The sequence below is a fragment of the Oncorhynchus mykiss genome, chromosome 8 (genome assembly GCF_057628025.1).
Source record: "Oncorhynchus mykiss isolate SJ-2025 chromosome 8, ASM5762802v1, whole genome shotgun sequence".
NCBI lineage: Eukaryota > Metazoa > Chordata > Actinopteri > Salmoniformes > Salmonidae > Oncorhynchus > Oncorhynchus mykiss.
Genome location: NC_143029.1, coordinates 84,845,623 through 84,870,391, shown reverse-complemented (window position 1 = coordinate 84,870,391; position 24,769 = coordinate 84,845,623). Strand labels below are relative to the sequence as shown.

The 24,769-nt window shown below is 45.1% G+C and overlaps 2 protein-coding genes across 2 annotated transcripts in view; one reads left to right on the top strand and one right to left on the bottom strand.

Moving 5' to 3' along the window:
• LOC100135871 (insulin receptor) overlaps nucleotides 1–19,585 on the top strand; it is a 211,087-nt gene extending 191,502 nt beyond the window's left edge. Inside the window, exons 21-23 of the mRNA XM_036986535.2 lie at nucleotides 8,563–8,692; nucleotides 9,890–10,024; nucleotides 16,438–19,585. Coding sequence (XP_036842430.2) covers nucleotides 8,563–8,692; nucleotides 9,890–10,024; nucleotides 16,438–16,894 — 722 coding nt within the window. The 3' untranslated portion in view covers nucleotides 16,895–19,585. The remainder of the gene's footprint in view (nucleotides 1–8,562; nucleotides 8,693–9,889; nucleotides 10,025–16,437) is intronic.
• A 3,324-nt stretch (nucleotides 19,586–22,909) lies between these two features.
• Nucleotides 22,910–24,528, bottom strand: LOC149982165 (uncharacterized). The gene is made up of 2 exons (XM_090182872.1): nucleotides 24,372–24,528; nucleotides 22,910–24,110 (listed from the first exon to the last, which is right to left on the bottom strand). Exon 2 carries the CDS (start codon nucleotides 24,078–24,080, stop codon nucleotides 22,944–22,946), a length of 1,137 nt encoding a protein of 378 aa, XP_090038998.1. The 5' UTR covers nucleotides 24,081–24,110; nucleotides 24,372–24,528; the 3' UTR covers nucleotides 22,910–22,943.
• Between the last annotated feature and the right edge of the window lie 241 nt (nucleotides 24,529–24,769).

Below are 24,769 nucleotides of genomic sequence, written 5' to 3'. Positions count from 1 at the left end.
CTAACCCTAGCTCCTGACCCTAAAACTAACCCTAGCTCCTGACCCTAAAACTGACCCTAGCCCCTAAAACTAACCCTAGCTCCTGACCCTAAAACTGACCCTAGCCCCTAAAACTAACCCTAGCCCCTAAAACTAACCCTAGCCCCTAAAACTAACCCTAGCCCCTAAAACTGACCCTAGCCCCTAAACTGACCCTAGCCCCTAAAACTGACCCTAGCTCCTAACCCTAAAACTGACCCTAGCCCCATAACCTAAAACTGACCCTAGCCCCTAACCCTGGTCCCTAAAACTGACCCTAGCTTCTAACCCTAAAACTAACCCTAGCCCCTAACCCTAAAACTGACCCTAGCTCCTAACCCGAAAACTGACCCTAGCCCCTAACCCTGGTCCCTAAAACTAACCCTAGCTCCTAACCCTAAAACTGACCCTAGCTCCTAACCCTAGCCCCTAACCCTGGTCCCTAAAACTAACCCTAAAACTGACCCTAGCTCCTAACCCTAAAACTGACCCTAGCCCCTAACCCTGAAACTGCCCCTAGCCCCTAACCCTGGTCCTTAAAACTAACCCTAGCCCCTAACCCTGGTCCCTTAAACTGTCCCTAGCCCCTAACTCGAAAACTGACCCTAGCCCCTTACCCTAACTTTAACCCCCAAATCACTCTTGCCTCTAACCCTAGCACCTAACCCCTACACCTAACCCCTAACCCTAACCCCTACACCTAACCCCTACACCTAACCCTAACCCCTACACCTAACCCTAGCCCCTAACCCCTACACCTAACCCCTGCACCTAACGCTAACCCTAGCCCCTACACCTAACCCTAGATCCTAACCCTATCTCCTAGCCCCTAACCCCAACACCTAACCCTAGCCCCTAAAACGAACCCTAGCCCCTAAAACTAACCTTAGCTCCTAGCCCATATCCATAGTCCCTAACCCTAGCCCCTAAAACTAACCCTAGCCCCTAAAACTGCCCCTAGCCCCTAACCCTGGTCCCTAAAACTAACCCTAGCTCCTGACCCTAAAACTAACCCTAGCTCCTGACCCTAAAACTGACCCTAGCCCCTAAAACTAACCCTAGCCCCTAAAACTGACCCTAGCCCCTAAAACTGACCCTAGCTCCTAACCCTAAAACTGACCCTAGCCCCATAACCTAAAACTGACCCTAGCCCCTAACCCTGGTCCCTAAAACTGACCCTAGCTTCTAACCCTAAAACTAACCCTAGCCCCTAACCCCAAAACTGACCCTAGCTCCTAACCCGAAAACTGACCCTAGCCCCTAACCCTGGTCCCTAAAACTAACCCTAGCTCCTAACCCTAAAACTGACCCTAGCTCCTAACCCTAGCCCCTAACCCTGGTCCCTAAAACTAACCCTAGCACCTAACCCTAAAACTGACCCTAGCACCTAACCCTAAAACTGACCCTAGCCCCTAACCCTAAAACTAACCCTAGCGCCTAACCCTGAAACTGCCCCTAGCCCCTAACCCTGGTCCTTAAAACTAACCCTAGCCCCTAACCCTGGTCCCTAAAACTGTCCCTAGCCCCTAACTCTAAAACTGACCCTAGCCCCTATAACCCTAAAACTGACCCTAGCCCCTTACCCTAACTTTAACCCCCAAATCACTCTTGCCTCTAACCCTAGCACCTAACCCCTACCCCTAACCCCTACACCTAACCCTAGCCCCTAACCCCTACACCTAACCCTAGCCCCTAACCCCTACACCTAACCCCTGCACCTAACGCTAACCCTAGCCCCTACCCCTAACCCTAGATCCTAACCCTATCTCCTAGCCCCTAACCCCAACACCTAACCCTAGCCCCTAAAACTAACCCTAGCCCCTAAAACTAACCTTAGCTCCTAGCCCATATCCATAGTCCCTAACCCTAGCCCCTAAAACTAACCCTAGCCCCTAAAACTGACCCTAGCCCCTAACCCTGGTCCCTAAAACTAACCCTAGCTCCTGACCCTAAAACTAACCCTAGCTCCTGACCCTAAAACTGACCCTAGCCCCTAAAACTGACCCTAGCCCCTAAAACTGACCCTAGCCCATAACCCTAGTCCCTCACCCCAGCCCCTAAAACTGACCCTAGCTCCTAACCCTAAAACTGACCCTAGCCCCTAAACCTAGCCACTAAAACTGACCCTAACCCCTAACCCTGGTCCCTAAAACTGACCCTAGCTTATAACCCTAAAACTAACCCTAGCCCCTAACCCTAAAACTAACCCTAGCTCCTAACCCTAAAACTGACCCTAGCCCCTAACCCTAAAACTAACCCTAGCGCCTAACCCTAAAACTGACCCTAGCCCCTAACCCTGGTCATTAAAACTAACTCTAGCCCCTAACCCTAGCCCCTAAAACTAACCCTAGCCCCTAAAACTGACCCTAGCCCCTAACCCTGGTCCCTAAAACTAACCCTAGCTCCTGACCCTAAAACTAACCCTAGCTCCTGACCCTAAAACTGACCCTAGCCCCTAAAACTAACCCTAGCCCCTAAAACTAACCCTAGCCCCTAAAACTAACCCTAGCCCCTAAAACTAACCCTAGCCCCTAAAACTGACCCTAGCCCCTAAACTGACCCTAGCCCCTAAAACTGACCCTAGCTCCTAACCCTAAGACTGACCCTAGCCCCATAACCTAAAACTGACCCTAGCCCCTAACCCTGGTCCCTAAAACTGACCCTAGCTTCTAACCCTAAAACTAACCCTAGCCCCTAACCCTAAAACTGACCCTAGCTCCTAACCCGAAAACTGACCCTAGCCCCTAACCCTGGTCCCTAAAACTAACCCTAGCTCCTAACCCTAAAACTGACCCTAGCTCCTAACCCTAGCCCCTAACCCTGGTCCCTAAAACTAACCCTAAAACTGACCCTAGCTCCTAACCCTAAAACTGACCCTAGCCCCTAACCCTGAAACTGCCCCTAGCCCCTAACCCTGGTCCTTAAAACTAACCCTAGCCCCTAACCCTGGTCCCTTAAACTGTCCCTAGCCCCTAACTCGAAAACTGACCCTAGCCCCTTACCCTAACTTTAACCCCCAAATCACTCTTGCCTCTAACCCTAGCACCTAACCCCTACACCTAACCCCTAACCCTAACCCCTACACCTAACCCCTACACCTAACCCTAACCCCTACACCTAACCCTAGCCCCTAACCCCTACACCTAACCCCTGCACCTAACGCTAACCCTAGCCCCTACACCTAACCCTAGATCCTAACCCTATCTCCTAGCCCCTAACCCCAACACCTAACCCTAGCCCCTAAAACGAACCCTAGCCCCTAAAACTAACCTTAGCTCCTAGCCCATATCCATAGTCCCTAACCCTAGCCCCTAAAACTAACCCTAGCCCCTAAAACTGCCCCTAGCCCCTAACCCTGGTCCCTAAAACTAACCCTAGCTCCTGACCCTAAAACTAACCCTAGCTCCTGACCCTAAAACTGACCCTAGCCCCTAAAACTAACCCTAGCCCCTAAAACTGACCCTAGCCCCTAAAACTGACCCTAGCTCCTAACCCTAAAACTGACCCTAGCCCCATAACCTAAAACTGACCCTAGCCCCTAACCCTGGTCCCTAAAACTGACCCTAGCTTCTAACCCTAAAACTAACCCTAGCCCCTAACCCCAAAACTGACCCTAGCCCCTAACCCTAAAACTAACCCTAGCGCCTAACCCTAAAACTAACCCTAGCTCCTAACCCTAAAACTGACCCTAGCCCCTAACCCTAAAACTAACCCTAGCGCCTAACCCTAAAACTGACCCTAGCCCCTAACCCTAAAACTGACCCTAGCCCCTATAACCCTAAAACTGACCCTAGCCCCTTACCCTAACTTTAACCCCCAAATCACTCTTGCCTCTAACCCCTACCCCTAACCCCTACCCCTAACCCCTACCCCTAACCCCTACACCTAACCCTATCCCCTAACCCCTACACCTAACCCTAGCCCTTAACCCCTACATCTAACCCATGCACCTAACTCTAACCCCTAACCCTAGCCCCTACACCTAACCCTAGCTCCTAACCCTATCTCCTAGCCCCTAACCCCAACACCTAACCCTAGCCCCTAAAACTAACCCTAGCCCCTAAAACTGACCCTAGCCCCTAAAACTAACCTTAGCTCCTAGCCCATATCCATAGTCCCTAACCCTAGCCCCTAAAACTAACCCTAGCCCCTAAAACTGACCCTAGCCCCTAACCCTGGTCCCTAAAACTAACCCTAGCTCCTGACCCTAAAACTAACCCTAGCTCCTGACCCTAAAACTGACCCTAGCCCCTAAAACTGACCCTAGCCCCTAAAACTGACCCTAGCCACTAAAACTGACCCTAGCCCATAACCCTAGTCCCTCACCCTAGCCCCTAAAACTGACCCTAGCCCATAACCCTAGTCCCTCACCCTAGCCCCTAAAACGGACCCTAGCTCCTAACCCTGGAACTGACCCTAGCCCCTAAACCTAGCCACTAAAACTGACCCTAGCCCCTAACCCTGGTCCCTAAAACTGACCCTAGCTCCTAACCCTAAAACTAACCCTAGCTCCTAACCCTAAAACTGACCCTAGCCCCTAACCCTGGTCCCTAAAACTGACCCTAGCTTCTAACCCTAAAACTAACCCTAACCCTAAAACTGACCCTAGCTCCTAACCCTAAAACTGACCCTAGCTCCTAACCCTAGCCCCTAACCCTGGTCCCTAAAACTAACCCTAGCTCCTAACCCAAACTGACCCTAGCCCCTAACCCTAAAACTAACCCTAGCGCCTAACCCTGAAACTGACCCTAGCCCCTAACCCTGGTCCTTAAAACTAACCCTAGCCCCTAACCCTGGTCCCTAAAACTGACCCTAGCTCCTAACCCTAAAACTAACCCTAGCTCCTAACCCTAAAACTGACCCTAGCCCCTAACCCTGGTCCCTAAAACTGACCCTAGCTTCTAACCCTAAAACTAACCCTAACCCTAAAACTGACCCTAGCTCCTAACCCTAAAACTGACCCTAGCTCCTAACCCTAGCCCCTAACCCTGGTCCCTAAAACTAACCCTAGCTCCTAACCCAAACTGACCCTAGCCCCTAACCCTAAAACTAACCCTAGCGCCTAACCCTGAAACTGACCCTAGCCCCTAACCCTGGTCCTTAAAACTAACCCTAGCACCTAACCCTAAAACTAACCCTAGCTCCTAACCCTAAAACTAACCCTAGCACCTAACCCTAAAACTAACCCTAGCTCCTAACCCTAAAACTGACCCTAGCTCCTAACCCTAAAACTGACCCTAGCCCCTAACCCTAAAACTGACCCTAGCCCCTAACCCTAAAACTGACCCTAGCCCCTAACCCTAAAACTGACCCTAGCCCCTAACCCTAAAACTGACCCTAGCCCCTAACCCTAAAACTGACCCTAGCGCCTAACCCTAAAACTGACTCGTCCCTAACCCTAAAACTGACCCTAGCTCTTAACCCTAAAACTGACACTAGCCCCTAACCCGGGTCCCTAAAACTAACCCTGGTCCTTAAAACTAACCCTAGCCCCTAACCCTGGTCCCTAAAACCGTCCCTAGCCCCTAACTCTAAAACTGACCCTAGCTCCTAACCCTAAAACTAACCCTAGATCCTAACCCTAAAACTGACCCTAGCTCCTAACCCTAAAACTGACCCTAGCTCCTAACCCTAAAATGGACCCTAGCTCTTAACCCTAAAATGGACCCTAGCTCTTAACCCTAAAACTAACCCTAGCTCCTAACCCTGGTCCCTAAAACTAACTCTGGTCCTTAAAACTAACCCTAGCCCCTAACCCTGGTCCCTAAAACTGTCCCTAGCCCCTAACCCTAAAACTGACCCTAGCCCCTAACCCTACAACTGACCCTAGCCCCTAACCCTAAAACTGACCCTAGCGCCTAACCCTAAAACTGACTCTAGTCCCTAACCCTAAAACTGACCCTACCTCTTAACCCTAAAACTGACACTAGCCCCTAACCCGGGTCCCTAAAACTAACCCTGGTCCTTAAAACTAACCCTAGCCCCTAACCCTGGTCCCTAAAACTGTCCCTAGCCCCTAACTCTAAAACTGACCCTAGCTCCTAACCCTGGTCCCTAAAACTGACCCTAGCTCCTAACCCTAAAACTGACCCTAGCTCCTAACCCTAAAACTAACCCTAGCTCCTAACCCTAAAACTGACCCTAGCTCCTAACCCTAAAACTGACCCTAGCTCCTAACCCTGGTCCCTAAAACTGTCCCTAGCCCCTAACCCTAAAACTGACCCTAGCCCCTAACCCTAAAACTGACCCTAGCCCCTAACCCTAAAACTGACCCTAGCCCCTAACCCTGGTCCCTAAAACGAACCCTAGCTCCTAACCCTAATTCTAACACTAATTCTAACCTTAACCCTAAAACTGACCCTATCTCCTAACCCTAATTCTAACACTAATTCTAACCTTAACCCTAAAACTGACCCTAGCTCCTAACCCTAAAACTGACCCTAGCTCCTAACCCTAATCCTAACACTAATTCTAACCCTAACCCCCCCTAGAAATATAGCATATGACCTTGTGGGGATTAACAACATGTCCCCAGTTGGTCCAATTTTTTGTTTGTTTACTATTGTTGTGGGGACTTGTGTGGTCCGGTATAGTTAAACAGATCCAGACACACATATCAAGATGGTAGGTATGGGAACTCACTCCCTCACATGTACAATGTAATGCTTTTACATACATCTACATGCATGTTTACTGCCTCCTGCAAAGTACATTTCCCAACTGGGATAATAAAGATTCTCTCCTGTAATTTCTCTCGTTCTGCAACACAATGGTGCTCGTTCCACTTTGGACGTACAGTTGAAGTCGGAAGTTTACATACACTTAGGTTGGAGTCATTAAAACTCCTTTTTCAACCACTCCACAAATTTCTTGTTAACAAACTGTAGTTTTGGCAAGTCGGTTAGGACATCTACTTTGTGCATGACACAAGTAATTTTTCCAACAATTGTTTACAGATTAATTCACTTTATCACAATTCCAGTGGGTCAGAAGTTAAAATTACACTAAGTTGACTGTGGCTTTAAACAGCTTGGAAAAGTCCAGAAAATTATGTTATGGCTTTAGAAGCTTCTGATAGGCTAATTGACATAATTTGAGTCAATTGGAGGTGTACCTGTGGATGTGTTTCAAGGCCTACCTTCAAACTCAGTGCCTCTATGCTTGACATCATGGGAAAATCAAAAGAAATCAGCCAAGATGTCAGAAAAGTAATTGTAGACCTCCACAAGTATGGTTCATCCATGGGAGCGATTTCCAAACGCCTGAAGGTACCACGTTCCTCTGTACAAACAATAGTACGCAAGTATAAACACCATGGGACTACGCAGCCGTCATACCACTCAGAAAGGAGACGCGTTCTCTCTCCTAGAGATGAACGTACTTTGGTGCGAAAAGTGCAAATCAATCCCAGAACAACAGCAAAGGACCTTGTGAAGATGCCGGAGGAAACAGGTACAAAAGTATCTATATCCACAGTAAAACGAGTCCCATATCGACATAACCTGAAAGGCCGCTCAGCAAGGAAGAAGCCGCTGCTCCAAAACAGCCATTAAAAAGCCAGACTACGGTATGCCACTGCACATGGGGACAAAGATCGTACTTTTTGGAGAAATGTCCTCTGGTCTGATGAAACAAAAATAGAACTGTTTGGCCATAATGACCATCGTTATGTTTGTAGGAAAAAGGGGGAGGCTTGCAAGCCGAAGAACACCATCCCAACCATGAAGCACGGGGGTGGCAGCATCATGTTGTGGGGGTGCTTTGCTGCAGGAGGGACTGGTGCACTTCACATAATAGATGGCATCATGAGGCAGGAAAATTATGTGGATATATTGAAGCAACATCTCAAGCCAGGATGTTAAAGCTTGGTCACAAATGGGTCTTCCAAATGGACAATGACCCCAACCATACTTCCAAAGTTGTGTGCAAAATGGCTTAAGGACAACAAAGTCAAGGTATTGGAGTGGCCATCACAAAGCCCTGACCTCAATCCTATAGAAAATTTGTGGGCAGAACTGAAAATGCGTGTGCGAGCAAGGAGGCCTACAAACCTGACTCAGTTACACCAGCTCTGTCAGGAGGAATGGGCCAAAATTCACCCAACTTATTGTGGGAAGCTTGTGGAAGGCTACACAAAATGTTTGACCCAATTTAAACAATTTAAAGGCAATGCTACCAAATACTAATTGAGTTTATGTAAACTCTGACCCACTGGGAATGTGATGAAAGAAATAAAAGCTGAAATAATTCTCTCTACTATTATTCTGACATTTCACATTCTTAAAATAAAGTGATGATCCTAACTGACCAAAGACAGGGAATTTTTACTAGGATTAAATGTCAGGAATTGTGAAAAACTGAGTTTAAATGTATTTGGCTAAGGTGTATGTAAACTTCTGACTTCAACTGTATTTGCCTTTTCAAATAGGTCATTTGTATTTTCTCTTCTTTCTCTAAATGTTTGTATGAATTGTTGACAGCCTGTTGCAAAGCAGGTTTCTGTTCTGGGATAATAATAAAATATATTCTGTACTCAACCCTCAGACTTTGGTATGACCAGAGACATCTATGAGACGGACTACTACCGTAAGGGAGGGAAGGGTCTTCTTCCTGTCCGCTGGATGGCTCCTGAGTCTCTAAAGGATGGAGTGTTCACCGCACACTCTGACTGCTGGTGAGGATACGTGACTGTCTCTCTGTGTCTGTATCTGTTTGACTGTGTCTCTGTCTGTCTCTCTGTGTCTGTCTGGCTGTCGCTCTGTGTCTGTCTGGCTGTCTCTCTGTGTCTGTTTGGCTGTCTCTCTGTGTCTGTGTCTCTCTGTCTCTCTGTCTGTCTCTCTGTGTCTGTGTCTCTCTGGCTGTCTCTCTGTTTCTGGCTGTCTCTCTGTCTGTCTCTCTGTGTGTGTCTGGCTGTCTCTCTCTGTCTGTGTCTCTCTGTCTGTGTCTCTCTGTCTGTGTCTCTCTGTCTGTGTGTCTCTGTCTGTGTGTCTGTGTCTCTCTGTCTGTGTCTCTGTCTGTGTCTCTGTCTGTGTATCTGTCTGTGTGTCTGTGTGTCTCTCTCTGTGTGTCTCTGTCTGTCTGTGTGTCTGTCTCTGTGTCTCTGTGTGTCTCTCTGTCTCTCTGTGTCTCTCTCTCTCTGTCTCTGTCTGTCTCTCTGTGTCTCTGTCTGTCTCTCTGTGTCTCTGTCTGTCTCTCTGTGTCTCTGTCTGTCTCTCTGTGTCTCTGTCTGTCTCTCTGTGTCTCTGTCTGTCTCTCTGTGTCTCTGTCTGTCTCTCTGTGTCTCTGTCTGTCTCTCTGTGTCTCTGTCTCTGTGTCGCTGTCTCTGTGTCGCTGTCTCTGTGTCGCTGTCTGTCTGTGTCGCTGTCTGTCTGTGTCGCTGTCTGTCTGTGTCGCTGTCTGTCTGTGTCGCTGTCTGTCTGTGTCGCTGTCTGTCTGTGTCGCTGTCTGTCTGTGTCGCTGTCTGTCTGTCGCTGTCTGTCTGTGTCGCTGTCTGTCTGTGTCGCTGTCTGTCTGTGTCGCTGTCTGTGTCTGTCTCTCTTTCTGTGTCTCTGTCTGTCTCTCTTTCTGTGTCTCTGTCTGTCTCTCTTTCTGTCTCTGTCTGTCTCTCTTTCTGTGTCTCTGTCTGTCTCTCTTTCTGTGTCTCTGTCTGTCTCTCTGTTGCTGTCTGTCTCTGTCTGTCTCTCTGCCTCTGTCTCTCTGCCGCTGTCTCTCTGCCTCTGTCTGTATCTCTGTTGCTGTCTGTCTCTGTGTGTGTCTGTCTGTGAGAGTGTGAGCCTGCTAACTGGTTCCTCAAGGTTTTTCCCAACCTATCCACCTATGGAGTTTTTCCTTGCCACTCGTGTGTGTGTGTGTGTGTGTGTGTGTGTCCCAGGTCATTTGGGGTGGTGTTGTGGGAGATCAGTACCCTAGCAGAGCAGCCGTACCAGGGCCTGTCTAACGAGCAGGTCCTGAAGTTCGTCATGGATGGAGGATATCTGGACCGACCAGACAACTGTGCTGACCGGCTGTAAGTCTCTAGATCAATGTATCGTCCAGCTCAATGATATCACACTGTAGATATCTATGGTGTAGTCGTGGTCATTGTGGGATGGGAAGACCATTTATAGATGACAACGTTAGAACAATCACTCTTCTTTGGTGATCATGATATTGGTGATCATGATATTGGGGAAATTAGTGATCATGATTTTGGGGATATTGGTGATCATGATACTGGGGATATTAGGAATATTAGTGATCGTGATATTGGTGATCGTGATATTGGGGGATATTGGTGATCATGATACTGGGGATATTGGTGATCGTGATATTGGCGATCATGAGACTGGGGATATTAGGAATATTAGTGATCATGATATTGGGGATATTGGTGATCATGATACTGGGGATATTGGCGATCATGATACTGGGGATATTGGTGATCGTGATATTGGCGATCGTGATACTGGGGATATTGGTGATCATGATACTGGAAATATTGGTGATCGTGATATTGGCGATCGTGATACTGGGGATATTAGGAATATTAGTGATCATGATATTGAGGATATTGGTGATCATGATACTGGGGATATTGGTGATCGTGATATTGGCGATCATGAGACTGGGGATATTAGGAATATTAGTGATCGTGATATTGGGGATATTGGTGATCATGATACTGGGGATATTGGCGATCATGATACTGGGGATATTGGTGATCGTGATACTGGGGATATTGGTGATCGTGATATTGGTGATCGTGATACTGGGGAATGTTGGTGATCATGATATTGGGGATATTGGTGATCATGATACTGGTGGTATTGGTGATCATGATTTTGGGGATCATTATATTGATGATCATGATACTGGGGATATTAATATTAGCAATCGTGATACTGGGGATATTGGTGATCATGATACTGGGGATATTGGTGAACATGATATTGGTGATCATGATATTGGGGATATTGGTGATCATGATACTGGGGATATTGGTGATCGTGATATTGGTGATCATGATACTGGGGATATTGGTGGTCATTATATTGGGGATATTGGTGATCATGATATTGGGTATATTGGTGATAATGTTACTGGTGATCATGATACTGGGGATATTGATCATTATATTAGGGATATTGGTGATCATGATATTGGGGATATTTGCGATCATGATACTGGGGATATTGGTGGTCATGATTTAGGGATATTGGTGATCATGATATTGGTGATCATGATATTGGGGATCATGATATTGGGTATATTGATGATAATGTTACTGGTGATCATGATACTGGGGATATTGATCATTATATTAGGGATATTGGTGATCATGATATTGGGGATATTTGCGATCATGATACTGGGGATATTGGTGATCATGATATTGGGGATATTTGCGATCATGATACTGGGGATATTGGTGGTCATGATTTAGGGATATTGGTGATCATGATATTGGTGATCATGATATTGGGGATATTGGTGATCATGATATTGGGTATATTGATGATAATGTTACTGGTGATCATGATACTGGGGATATTGATCATTATATTAGGGATATTGGTGATCATGATATTGGGGATCAAATGATATTGGGGATCATATGATATTGGCGATCATATGATATTGGCGATCATGATACTGGCGATATTGGTGATCATGATACTGGGGATATTGGTGATCGTGATATTGGTGAACATGATACTGGCGATATTGGCGATCATGAGACTGGGGATATTAGGAATATTAGTGATCATGATATTGGTGATCATGATACTGGGGATATTGGTGATCATGATTTAGGGATAATGGTGATGTTACTGGTGATCATGATACTGGGGATATTGGTGATCGTGATACTGGGGATATTCGTGATCGTGATATTGGTGATCGTGATACTGGGGAATGTTGGTGATCATGATATTGGGGATATTGGTGATCATGATACTGGTGGTATTGGTGATCATGATTTTGGGGATCATTATATTGATGATCATGATACTGGGGATATTATTAAAATTAGCAATCGTGATACTGGGGATATTGGTGATCATGATACTGGGGATATTGGTGAACATGATATTGGTGATCATGATATTGGGGATATTGGTGATCATGATACTGGGGATATTGGTGGTCATTATATTGGGGATATTGGTGATCATGATATTGGGTATATTGGTGATAATGTTACTGGTGATCATGTTACTGGGGATATTGATCATGATATTAGGGATATTGGTGATCATGATATTGGGGATATTTGCAATCATGATACTGGGGATATTGGTGGTCATGATTTAGGGATATTGGTGATCATGATATTGGTGATCATGATATTGGGGATATTGGTGATAATGTTACTGGTGATCATGATACTGGGGATATTGATCATTATATTAGGGATATTGGTGATCATTATATTGGGGATATTTGCGATCATGATACTGGGGATATTGGTGGTCATGATTTAGGGATAATGGTGATCATGATATTGGTGATCATGATATTGGGGATATTGGTGATCATGATATTGGGTATATTGATGATAATGTTACTGGTGATCATGATACTGGGGATATTGATCATTATATTAGGGATATTGGTGATCATGATATTGGGGATCATATGATATTGGCGATCATATGATATTGGCGATCATGATACTGGCGATATTGGTGATCATGATACTGGGGATATTGGTGATCGTGATATTGGTGAACATGATACTGGCGATATTGGCGATCATGAGACTGGGGATATTAGGAATATTAGTGATCATGATATTGGTGATTATGATACTGGGGATATTGGTGATCATGATTTAGGGATAATGGTGATGTTACTGGTGATCATGATACTGGGGATATTGATCATTATATTAGGGATATTGGTGATCATGATATTGGGGATCATATGATGATTGTGATATTGGGGATATTGGTGATCATGATACTGGTGGTATTGGTGATCATGATACTGAGGATATTAGGAATCATGAAATTGGTGATCGTGATATTGGTGAACATGATACTGGGGATATTGGCGATCATGAGACTAGGGATATTAGGAATATTAGTGATCATGATATTGGTGATCATGATACTGGGGATATTGGTGATCATGATACTGGGGATATTGGTGAACATGATACTGGGGACATTGGTGATCGTGATATTGGTGATCATGATATTGGGGATATTGGTGATCATGATATTGGGGATATTGGTGATAATGTTACTGGTGATCATGATACTGGGGATATTGATCATTATATTAGGGATATTGGTGATCATTATATTGGGGATATTTGCGATCATGATACTGGGGATATTGGTGGTCATGATTTAGGGATAATGGTGATCATGATATTGGGGATATTGGTGATCATGATATTGGGTATATTGATGATAATGTTACTGGTGATCATGATACTGGGGATATTGATCATTATATTAGGGATATTGGTGATCATGATATTGGGGATCATATGATATTGGCGATCATATGATATTGGCGATCATGATACTGGCGATATTGGTGATCATGATACTGGGGATATTGGTGATCGTGATATTGGTGAACATGATACTGGCGATATTGGCGATCATGAGACTGGGGATATTAGGAATATTAGTGATCATGATATTGGTGATTATGATACTGGGGATATTGGTGATCATGATTTAGGGATAATGGTGATGTTACTGGTGATCATGATACTGGGGATATTGATCATTATATTAGGGATATTGGTGATCATGATATTGGGGATCATATGATGATTGTGATATTGGGGATATTGGTGATCATGATACTGGTGGTATTGGTGATCATGATACTGAGGATATTAGGAATCATGAAATTGGTGATCGTGATATTGGTGAACATGATACTGGGGATATTGGCGATCATGAGACTAGGGATATTAGGAATATTAGTGATCATGATATTGGTGATCATGATACTGGGGATATTGGTGATCATGATACTGGGGATATTGGTGAACATGATACTGGGGACATTGGTGATCGTGATATTGGTGATCATGATATTGGGGATATTGGTGATCATGATATTGGGGATATTGGTGATAATGTTACTGGTGATCATGATACTGGGGATATTGATCATTATATTAGGGATATTGGTGATCATTATATTGGGGATATTTGCGATCATGATACTGGGGATATTGGTGGTCATGATTTAGGGATAATGGTGATCATGATATTGGGGATATTGGTGATCATGATATTGGGTATATTGATGATAATGTTACTGGTGATCATGATACTGGGGATATTGATCATTATATTAGGGATATTGGTGATCATGATATTGGGGATCATATGATATTGGCGATCATATGATATTGGCGATCATGATACTGGCGATATTGGTGATCATGATACTGGGGATATTGGTGATCGTGATATTGGTGAACATGATACTGGCGATATTGGCGATCATGAGACTGGGGATATTAGGAATATTAGTGATCATGATATTGGTGATTATGATACTGGGGATATTGGTGATCATGATTTAGGGATAATGGTGATGTTACTGGTGATCATGATACTGGGGATATTGATCATTATATTAGGGATATTGGTGATCATGATATTGGGGATCATATGATGATTGTGATATTGGGGATATTGGTGATCATGATACTGGTGGTATTGGTGATCATGATACTGAGGATATTAGGAATCATGAAATTGGTGATCGTGATATTGGTGAACATGATACTGGGGATATTGGCGATCATGAGACTAGGGATATTAGGAATATTAGTGATCATGATATTGGTGATCATGATACTGGGGATATTGGTGATCATGATACTGGGGACATTGGTGATCGTGATATTGGTGATCATGATTTTGGGTATATTGGTGATCATGATTTAGGGATATTGGTGATCATTATATTGGGGATATTGGTGATCATGATATTGGGTATATTACTGATAATGTTATTGGTGATCATGATATTGGGGATCATGGTATTGGGGATCATATCATATTGGCAATCATGATACTGCCGATATTGGTGATCATGATACTGGGGATATTGGTGATCAGGATATTGGTGATCATGATTTGGGGGATATTGGTGATCATGATTTGGGGGATATTGGTGAACATGATACTGGGGATATTGGTGATCAAGATATTGGTGATCATGATTTGGGGGATATTGGTGAACATGATACTGGGGATATTGGGTTTCATGATACTGGGGATATTGGTGATCATGATATTGGGTATATTACTGATAATGTTATTGGTGATCATGATATTGGTGATCATGATACTGGGGATATTGGTGATCATGATACTGGGGACATTGGTGATCGTGATATTGGTGATCATGATTTTGGGTATATTGGTGATCATGATTTAGGGATATTGGTGATCATTATATTGGGGATATTGGTGATCATGATATTGGGTATATTACTGATAATGTTATTGGTGATCATGATATTGGGGATCATGGTATTGGGGATCATATCATATTGGCAATCATGATACTGCCGATATTGGTGATCATGATACTGGGGATATTGGTGATCAGGATATTGGTGATCATGATTTGGGGGATATTGGTGATCATGATTTGGGGGATATTGGTGAACATGATACTGGGGATATTGGTGATCAAGATATTGGTGATCATGATTTGGGGGATATTGGTGAACATGATACTGGGGATATTGGGTTTCATGATACTGGGGATATTGGTGATCATGATATTGGGTATATTACTGATAATGTTATTGGTGATCATGATATTGGGGATCATGGTATTGGGGATCATATCATATTGGCAATCATGATACTGCTGATATTGGTGATCATGATACTGGGGATATTGGTGATCAGGATATTGGTGATCATGATTTGGGGGATATTGGTGATCATGATTTGGGGGATATTGGTGAACATGATACTGGGGATATTGGTGATCAAGATATTGGTGATCATGATTTTGGGGATATTGGTGAACATGATACTGGGGATATTGGGTTTCATGATACTGGGGATATTGGGTTTCATGATACTGGGGACATTGGGTTTCATGATACTGGGGATATTGGGTTTCATGATACTGGGGACATTGGGTTTCATGATACTGGGGACATTGGGTTTCATGATACTGGGGATATTGGTGAACATGATACTGGGGATATTGGGTTTCATGATACTGGGGACATTGGGTTTCATGATACTGGGGATATTGGGTTTCATGATACTGGGGATATTTATATTGTCTTCTCTCCTCCTTCTTCTCTCCTCCTCCCCTCTTCCTCCTTGTCTTCTCTGCTTCTTCTCTCCACCTTCTGCTCTTCCCCCTTCTCCTCTCTTCTTCCTCCTCTTCTCTCCTCTCTTCCTCCTCCTCCTCTTCTCTCCTCAGACACAATCTGATGTCAATGTGCTGGCAGTACAACCCCAAGCTGCGTCCCAGCTTCCAGGAGATCATTGAGATGCTCCATAAGGACCTTCACCAGTCCTTCCAGGAGGTCTCCTTCTACTATAGCCAGGAGAACAAGCCTCCGGAGCAGGAGGACTTTGACCTGGACATGGACAACATGGAGAGCATTCCCCTAGACCCATCCTCTTACTCCCAGAGAGGGGACCACAGTTCCTCTTACTCCCAGAGAGGGGACCACAGTTCATCTTACTCCCAGAGAGGGGACCACAGTTCCTCCTACTCCCAGAGAAGGGACCACAGCTCTGAGCGGGACGAGGCGGGTTCGTCACTGGGGTTGAGACAAAACAACTACGAGGAACACATCCCGTACACACACATGAACGGGGGAAAGACTAACGGACAACAGACACTAGCCCTCCCTCGGTCTAGTCCCTCCTAACAGAACATTAAATGGAGGTAAGGGTCTAGTCCAGGGGTTTGCAGCTCCAGTCCTCTGATTGGTTCTGATTGGTGTCTTTCTTTTACCTCCATCCTATCAAACACAGCTGATTAATCAAATTGCGTTCTAAACTGAAGATCATGATTTGTTGATTATTGGAGTCAGGTGTGTTAGCTGGGGCAAAACTTTGACACCTATCAGGCCCACGAGGACTGGAAGTGCCCACCCTCGGTCTAGTCCCTCCTAACAGAACATTATATGGGGCACGGGTCTAGTCCCTCCTAACAGAACATTATATGGGGTACGGGTCTAGTCCCTCCTAACAGAACATTATATGGGGTACGGGTCTAGTCCCTCCTAACAGAACATTATATGGGGTACGGGTCTAGTCCCTCCTAACAGAACATTATATGGGGTACGGGTCTAGTCCCTCCTAACAGAACATTATATGGGGTACGGGTCTAGTCCCTCCTAACAGAACATTATATGGGGTACGGGTCTAGTCCCTCCTAACAGAACATTATATGGGGTAAGGGTCTAATCCCTCCTAACAGAACATTATATGGGGTAAGGGTCTAATCCCTCCTAACAGAACATTATATGGGGTACGGGTCTATCTAGTCCCTCATAACAGAACATTATATGGGGTACGGGTCTAGTCCCTCCTAACAGAACATTATATGGGGTAAGGGTCTATCCAGTCCCTCCTAACAGAACATTATATGGGGTAAGGGTCTAGTCCCTCCTAACAGAACATTATATTGGGGTAAGGGTCTAGGTCCCTCCTAACAGAACATTATATTGGGGTAAGGGTCTAGGTCCCTCCTAACAGAACATTATATTGGGTAAGGGTCTAGTCCCTCCTAACAGAACATTATATGGGGTACGGGTCTAGTCCCTCCTAACAGAACATTATATGGGGTACGGGTCTAGTCCTTCCTAACAGAACATTATATTGGGTAAGGGTCTAGTCCCTCGTAACAGAACATTATCCCCATGTCTTTCTCTCACACAGATTAATTGATATGAATATAGTTTTGTTGTTTTGTATAGATGATTACTTTTTTCACTTGTTCAGAGGCCTCCTGGAAGTACACATCTCAAGGACATTATTGCTCTCTGTTGTCAAGATGCCACCCTCATTACACTACAGTATGTAGCCATGTTGTCCAATGTCAACCAGGAGAGAACATGCAACCAACCACATGTACACTTTTTGTATTCAAGAAAGACGAACCTCCCTCTCTACTGCTTCTCTCTTGTCCTCAATCTTTTTTTTATATTGCCAAGTTTCCACGAATGTGTGGCGGAGGTAGAAATCAACTGTGAAAATAATTAAACTTTGGGTCAACCTGAAGGCTGCTAACCCCAGGACTTTCCAGACTGTCCCTTCCCCAAGCTGAGGCTCTCTCCCTGGGCAGCTCAGCCCTCGCTGGGTCCCTAGGTCTCCCTGGGCCATGGAGATCCCCCATGGTGTCGCTCAGTGTAAAAGTGCCCTTTTATCTCTGTCTGTAACCTGCATCGAATGTCATGGAGCTGTGTGTCTGTCTGTGACCTGCATCGAATGTCATGGAGCTGTGTGTCTGTCTGTGACCTGCATCGAATGTCATGGAGCTGTGTGTCTGTCTGTGACCTGCATCTAATGTCATGGAGCTGTGTGTCTGTCTGTGACCTGCATCGAATGTCATGGAGCTGTGTGTCTGTCTGTGACCTGCATCGAATGTCATGGAGCTGTGTGTCTGTCTGTGACCTGCATCGAATGTCATGGAGCTGTGTGTCTGTCTGTGACCTGCATCGAATGTCATGGAGCTGTGTGTCTGTCTGTGACCTGCATCGAATGTCATGGAGCTGTGTGTCTGTCTGTGACCTGCATCTAATGTCATGGAGCTGTGTCTGTCTGTGACCTGCATCTAATGTCATGGAGCTGTGTGTCTGTCTGTGACCTGCATCGAATGTCATGGAGCTGTGTCTGTCTGTGACCTGCATCGAATGTCATGGAGCTGTGTCTCTGACTCTTTGTACTCTCAAGTTGTCAAGGAACGACAGACTTTCTGAGACTTGAGAACTAGCTAACTTTTGGATTGATGAATGTGTCAAATCCATTTTCGAATCTTCGAACAAACTTTATCGATCCACTGGAGAAGCTTGTTGTCATCTCTCCTCACACTCTGCAGTATTACAAACATCACATAAAGAATTAACATATTTCTTTGGTTATATTTTTTTTATTTATTTAGGTTTCATTTTCTCATTTTGAGTTTTCACATTTACAGCTGAAGGATATTTAAAAATCTGAGGGGGGGGAGACATTTTTACAAAAAAAAAAAAAAAGAGTTCCTCAGATGACCAATAGATGCTTCTTTTGGTATATTTTAGTGGGTATAGAAAATATAAATATATATATATATATATAAATATATTATTGATGGTTTTTTTCTACATAGTTGTTGACATTGTGTTTCATGAGGTATTTCCGGTCTGTTTACATGTTTGTCTTTTATGTTTATTGTTTCTAATCCAGAAATCATACTAATAATCATTTGGACTTGTGATCGACCAGCAGCACTTGGTCTTTCCTCTCCGTATCAGATGCACAGTAAGAGGAGGAGGAGGAGGAGGAGGAGGAGGAGCTTGGCCCGTTGATATCAAACTGTCTGCTCTAGATAAATAAAGCAGTGTGGTGCAACATGACAACGCTCTGTCTCTGTCTCTGTCTCTCTGTCTCTGTCTCTCTCTCTGTCTCTCTGTCTCTGTCTCTGTCTGTCTCTCTGTCTGTCTCTCTCTCTGTCTCTCTCTGTCTCTCTGTCTGTCTCTGTCTCTGTCTGTCTCTCTCTCTGTCTCTCTGTCTCTGTCTCTGTCTCTGTCTGTCTCTCTGTCTGTCTCTCTCTGTCTCTCTGTCTGTCTCTGTCTCTGTCTGTCTCTGTCTCTCTGTCTCTGTCTGTCTCTCTCTCTGTCTCTGTCTGTCTCTCTCTCTGTCTCTGTCTGTCTCTCTCTCTGTCTCTCTCTCTGTCTCTGTGTCTCTGTCTGTCTCTCTGTCTCTCTGTCTCTCTGTCTCTGTCTCTCTGTCTCTGTGTCTCTGTCTCTGTCTCTGTCTCTCTCATCATGCGTCTGTTATTGTTTTACTATGTAGTTTATTACGTCAGGATGTGGTATGTGTGTACAATTGATCTCAGAGTGAGGTCTTTGTGTAATCAATATACAGTACCAGTCAAAAGTTTGGACACCTACTCATTCAAGGATTTTTCTTTTAAGTTTACTATATTCTACATTGTAGAATAATAGTGAAGACCTCAAAACTATGAAATAACACCTATGGAATCATGTAGTAACCAAAAAAGTGTTAAACGAATCAAAATATATTTTATATTCAAAGTAGCCACCCTTTGCCTTGACAGCTTTGCACACTTGGCATTCTCTCAACCAGCTTCACCTGTAATGCATTTCCAACAATCTTGAAGGAGTTCCCACATATGCTGAGCACTTGTTGGCTGCTTTTCCTTCACTCTGCGGGCCAACTCATCCCAAACCATCTCAATTGGATTGAGGTTGGGTGATTGTGGAGGTCATCTGATGCAAATCAAAATCAAATCAAATCAAATTTATTGGTCAAATAGTCCTTACACAGCCTGGAGGTGTGTTGGGTCAATGTCCTGTTGAAAAACAAATGATAGTCCCACGAAGCGCAAACCTGATGGGATGGCATATTGCTGCAGAATGCTGTTGTAGCCATGCTGGTTAAGTGTGCCTTGAATTTTAAATAAATCACTGACAGTGTCACCAGCAAAGCCCCCCCTACACTATCACATTCACACCTCCTCCATGCTTCACGGTAGGAACCACACATACAGAGATCATCCGTTCACCTACTTGGTGTCTCACAAAGACAGCGGTTGGAACCAAAAATTGCTAATTTGGACACATCAGACCAAAGGACAGATTTCCACCAGTCTAATGTCCATTGCTCGTGTTTCTTGGCCTAAGCAAGTCCTTTAGTAGTGGTTTCTTTGCAGCAATTCAACCAATCTCAATTGCACTCCACACTGCCCTTTCCCACCTGGACAAAAGGACCATTTATGTGAGAATGCTGTTCATAGACTACAACTCAGCTTTCAACACCATAGTGCCCAGCATTAAGCTAAGGACCCTGGGACTAAACACCTCCCTCTGCAACTGGATCCTGGACTTCCTGATGGGCCGCCCCCAGGTGGTAAGGGTAGGCAACAACACGTCTGCCACGCGGACACTCAACACCGGGGCCCCTCAGGGGTGTGTACTTAGTCCCCTCCTGTACTCCCTGTTCACCCACAACTGCGTGGCCAAACAACTCCAACACCATCATTAAGTTTTCTGACAACACAACAGTGGTAGGCCTGATCACCGACAACGATGAGACCGCCTATAGGGAGGAGGTCAGAAACCTGGCAGTGTGGTGCCAGGACAACAACCTCTCCCTCAATGTGAGCAAGACAAAGGAGCTGATCGTGGACTACAGGAAAAGGAGGGCCAAACAGGCCCCCATAAACATCGACGGGGCTGTTGTGGAGCGGGTCGAGAGTTTCAAGTTCCTTGGTGTCCATATCACCAACAAACAATCATGGTCTATACACACCAAGACAGATGTGAAGAGGGCACGACAACACCTTTTCCCCCTCAGGAGACTGAAAATATTTGACATGGGTCCCCAGATCCTCAAAAAGTTATACAGCTGCACCATCGAGAGCATCCTGACCAGTTGCATCACCGCCTGGTATGGCAACTGCTGTGCATCTGACCGTAAGGCGCTACAGAGGGTAGTGCGAACGGCCCAGTACATCACTGGGGCCAAGATTCCTGCCATCCAGGACCAATATAATAGGTAGTGTCAGAAGAAAGCCCAAAAACGTGTCAGAGACTCCAGTCACCCAAGTCATACTGTTTTCTTAGCTACCGCATGGCAAGCGATACCGGAGCGCCAAGTCTAGGACCAAAAGGCTCCTTAGCAGCTTCTACCCCCTAGACATAAGACTGCTGAACAATTAATCAAATGGCCACCAGATGGCCACCTTGTCACAACACAACTGATTGACTCAAACGCATTAAGAAGAAAATTAATTCCACAAATGAACTTTTAACAAAGCACACTTGTTAATTGAACTACCTCATGTAGCTGGTTGAGAGAATGGCAAGTATGCAAAGCTGTCATCAAGGCAAAGGGTGGCAGCTTTGAATAATTTAAAATATAAATTAAATTTTGATTTAACACTCTTTTGGTTACTACATTAATCCATGATGTGTTATTTTGTAGTTTTGATGTCTTCACTATTATTCAACAATGTAGAAAATCGTAAAAATAAAAACCCTGGAATGAGTATGTCCAAACGTTTGACTGGTATATTCACATTCATCTTAAGGCTGAAACATATCGTTATGAAGGTGCTATCCCAAGAAGATTCGATATGTATATCATACATACACTGCGTTGCTTTTGACCCCACACATTGCTTCGTATAGAAAGAGTCTTGAAATAGTTTGGACATTACAGTGTAAATGGAAGGGGGAAACAAGAAGTTTCAAAATGCATACAGTACCAACAAGCCAATTCATAGCCTGCAGTGTCTGATTTTTACCACACGGGGGCAGTGCAGTCCAATGTCAGTTCAGGGTAATCTTTACACAGTTCTGGTTACTGCAAAACAAGGTCCACCATATTACACAATAGATCCACATATTTGTTTTCTACTCAATAATACTAATTCAGGTGTTGTTGCATTGGTGTCTGTTTGTGACAAGAAAAAAGGTTATTGGTCAGTAGTGACAAGTGTTTTTGTGCAACACACACACACACACACACACACACAGCTGACCTACAAAAAGTAAACAAAACCCAACTGTCATCTGATGGTTTATCAGCAGATCAGAGAAGCCGAGTGCTATATAAACCTCCAGACTTGGCTCAGACACCACTGCACATTACATTTCTGTACTGCTTGGTCTCATTGGAATCCTTACAAACAAATGTCAAAGCCGTCAGAACAGTTTCAAAAAGATAGCCATCTGTTTATTTTCTACTCTAGTACGAAAAGGGTTTTCTTGGAGCTTCAGTAGCAGACTGCAGGACAAGTGATAAATACTGTGAGGCATAGGTGGTGTCCTCCCTACTTCTCCACATCCCTGACTTCCTGTCTGTTTCTGAGTCTACTTCCTCCACTGGTCCTTCTCTCCATGGCCCTCCCATCTGTCCACTGTTCCCCCTCTCCTTCTTCCCCCTTTCCTCACCCTTCTGCCTCCCCCTCCTCTCCTCCTCACCCTTCTGCCTCCCCTTCCTCTCCTCTTCATCCTTCTGCTTCCCCCTCCTCTCCTCCTTCTTCCCCTCATCCCCCCAGATGATGACCTCGTCCCAGCCATCCCAGCATGCCCAGTACTGGTCGTCAGCCCACGACACGCTGCCCGTCATGCTCACGCTCTTCTTCCGACGGAACGGCATGGGGCCTCTGTCGGCATGCAGGGGTAAGTTGCTGTACCAGCGTACCGTGTCGACCCCCCTGAGGCCCCTCTGTCGTCCCCCACCTTGAGGCATAGGCGCCAGGGCTCTCTTGTCTTGTCCCTTCATGGAGCTCTGCTGATGAGCCTCTCCCTCCTGGTTCTCCCTACTGGTTCCAATGGCCTGGGACAGGGCAGGGTGGGAGGTGTATGGGGTCCACTCCTCCCTCCGCTTCAGTGGAGCCCCCCCTACACCCCTGCCTGGGGTGTTGGCTCTTTTTGCCTGTATCTCTGTCCTTCCTCCTCCAGGCAGCATGATCACCACAGTGGACTGCTCACCCAAGGCCTCTGTGCTCTTACAACGCAGCTCACGGCCAATCCCTGTCGCCCTGTCCACTGTCCTCCCCTCAGACCTCCCGGCCCCAGGGGCCACTGGCTCCCTCCTCAGGATGGTGACTCGGGCAGGGTCGGGACCCTGACAGGTCTCCTGCCCCCCAGCTCTGCTCCTCCTGAGGCCCACTGGCTGGTTGATGGTGTCCCCACAGCCATGCTCTGCACTGAGGCTTCTCACCAGGCCACTCATGCTCCTGGCTATGTCCAGATCCCCCTGGGCTGAGTGTTTTCTCCTCTTGTCTACCCTCACCATCTTAAAGTCTCTCTGGTGCCCACCAGCCTTCTTGGCCAGTGGCTCCCTCTGCTCTACAGGTGGCCTACTATGGCACTCCATGTTTCACTGTCAGTCAGTCTGTCCAATTATCTGAATGAATGCACAGAAATTCCTTTTTAAATTACAATTAAATTGGAACGTTTGACAGTTGGAAAGCTAGGCCTAATTATTCTTTGTTTACTTCAACAGCTAATGTTATTTATGAAAATTGATAAGCAAGCTACTGTAAACCTAGACAAACGTTACAGGCTAGGCTATGCCAATCCAATTCTTTGCATAGGGCTAACTATTTGCACATGTATATTGAACCTAAACTTAATTAACTATGTAACTTTCAAACTCTCACAGTACCTGTGCATATGTCCTGATGTGGAGAGATGTTGTGATTGAAGAAAAAACTGCATCATTTCTCAATCATCTCGTTTCCATGGTCACAGACTGAGATGACAGACGTCAAGGATCGTTCCAGCACAGCTGTGGATAGTTCTAGAATGACGTCACTGGTTGACAACCCAATGCGCATTGACTCCACCCCATTTTCGAACGTTGCTATGGACACAGCAAAACAACGGGAGTGATAGATTCGACTTCAGCTTTTCTCCCATATTGCAGCTCGCCGATGGCAAACTTGTCTGAGTAAATTATTTGATAGTCAATTTGTAGTGTATAAAAGTCAATTAAAGAAATGTAAGTTTATAAGTGTTAATGTATATTAATTTCAGTCACGTTCGCCAAAGTTAGCTAGACTT

Coding starts and splice junctions, on each gene's coding strand:
- LOC149982165 (XM_090182872.1), bottom strand. CDS start 24,080: ATGGAGTGCCATAGTAGGCCACCTGTAGAGCAGAGGGAGCCACTGGCC.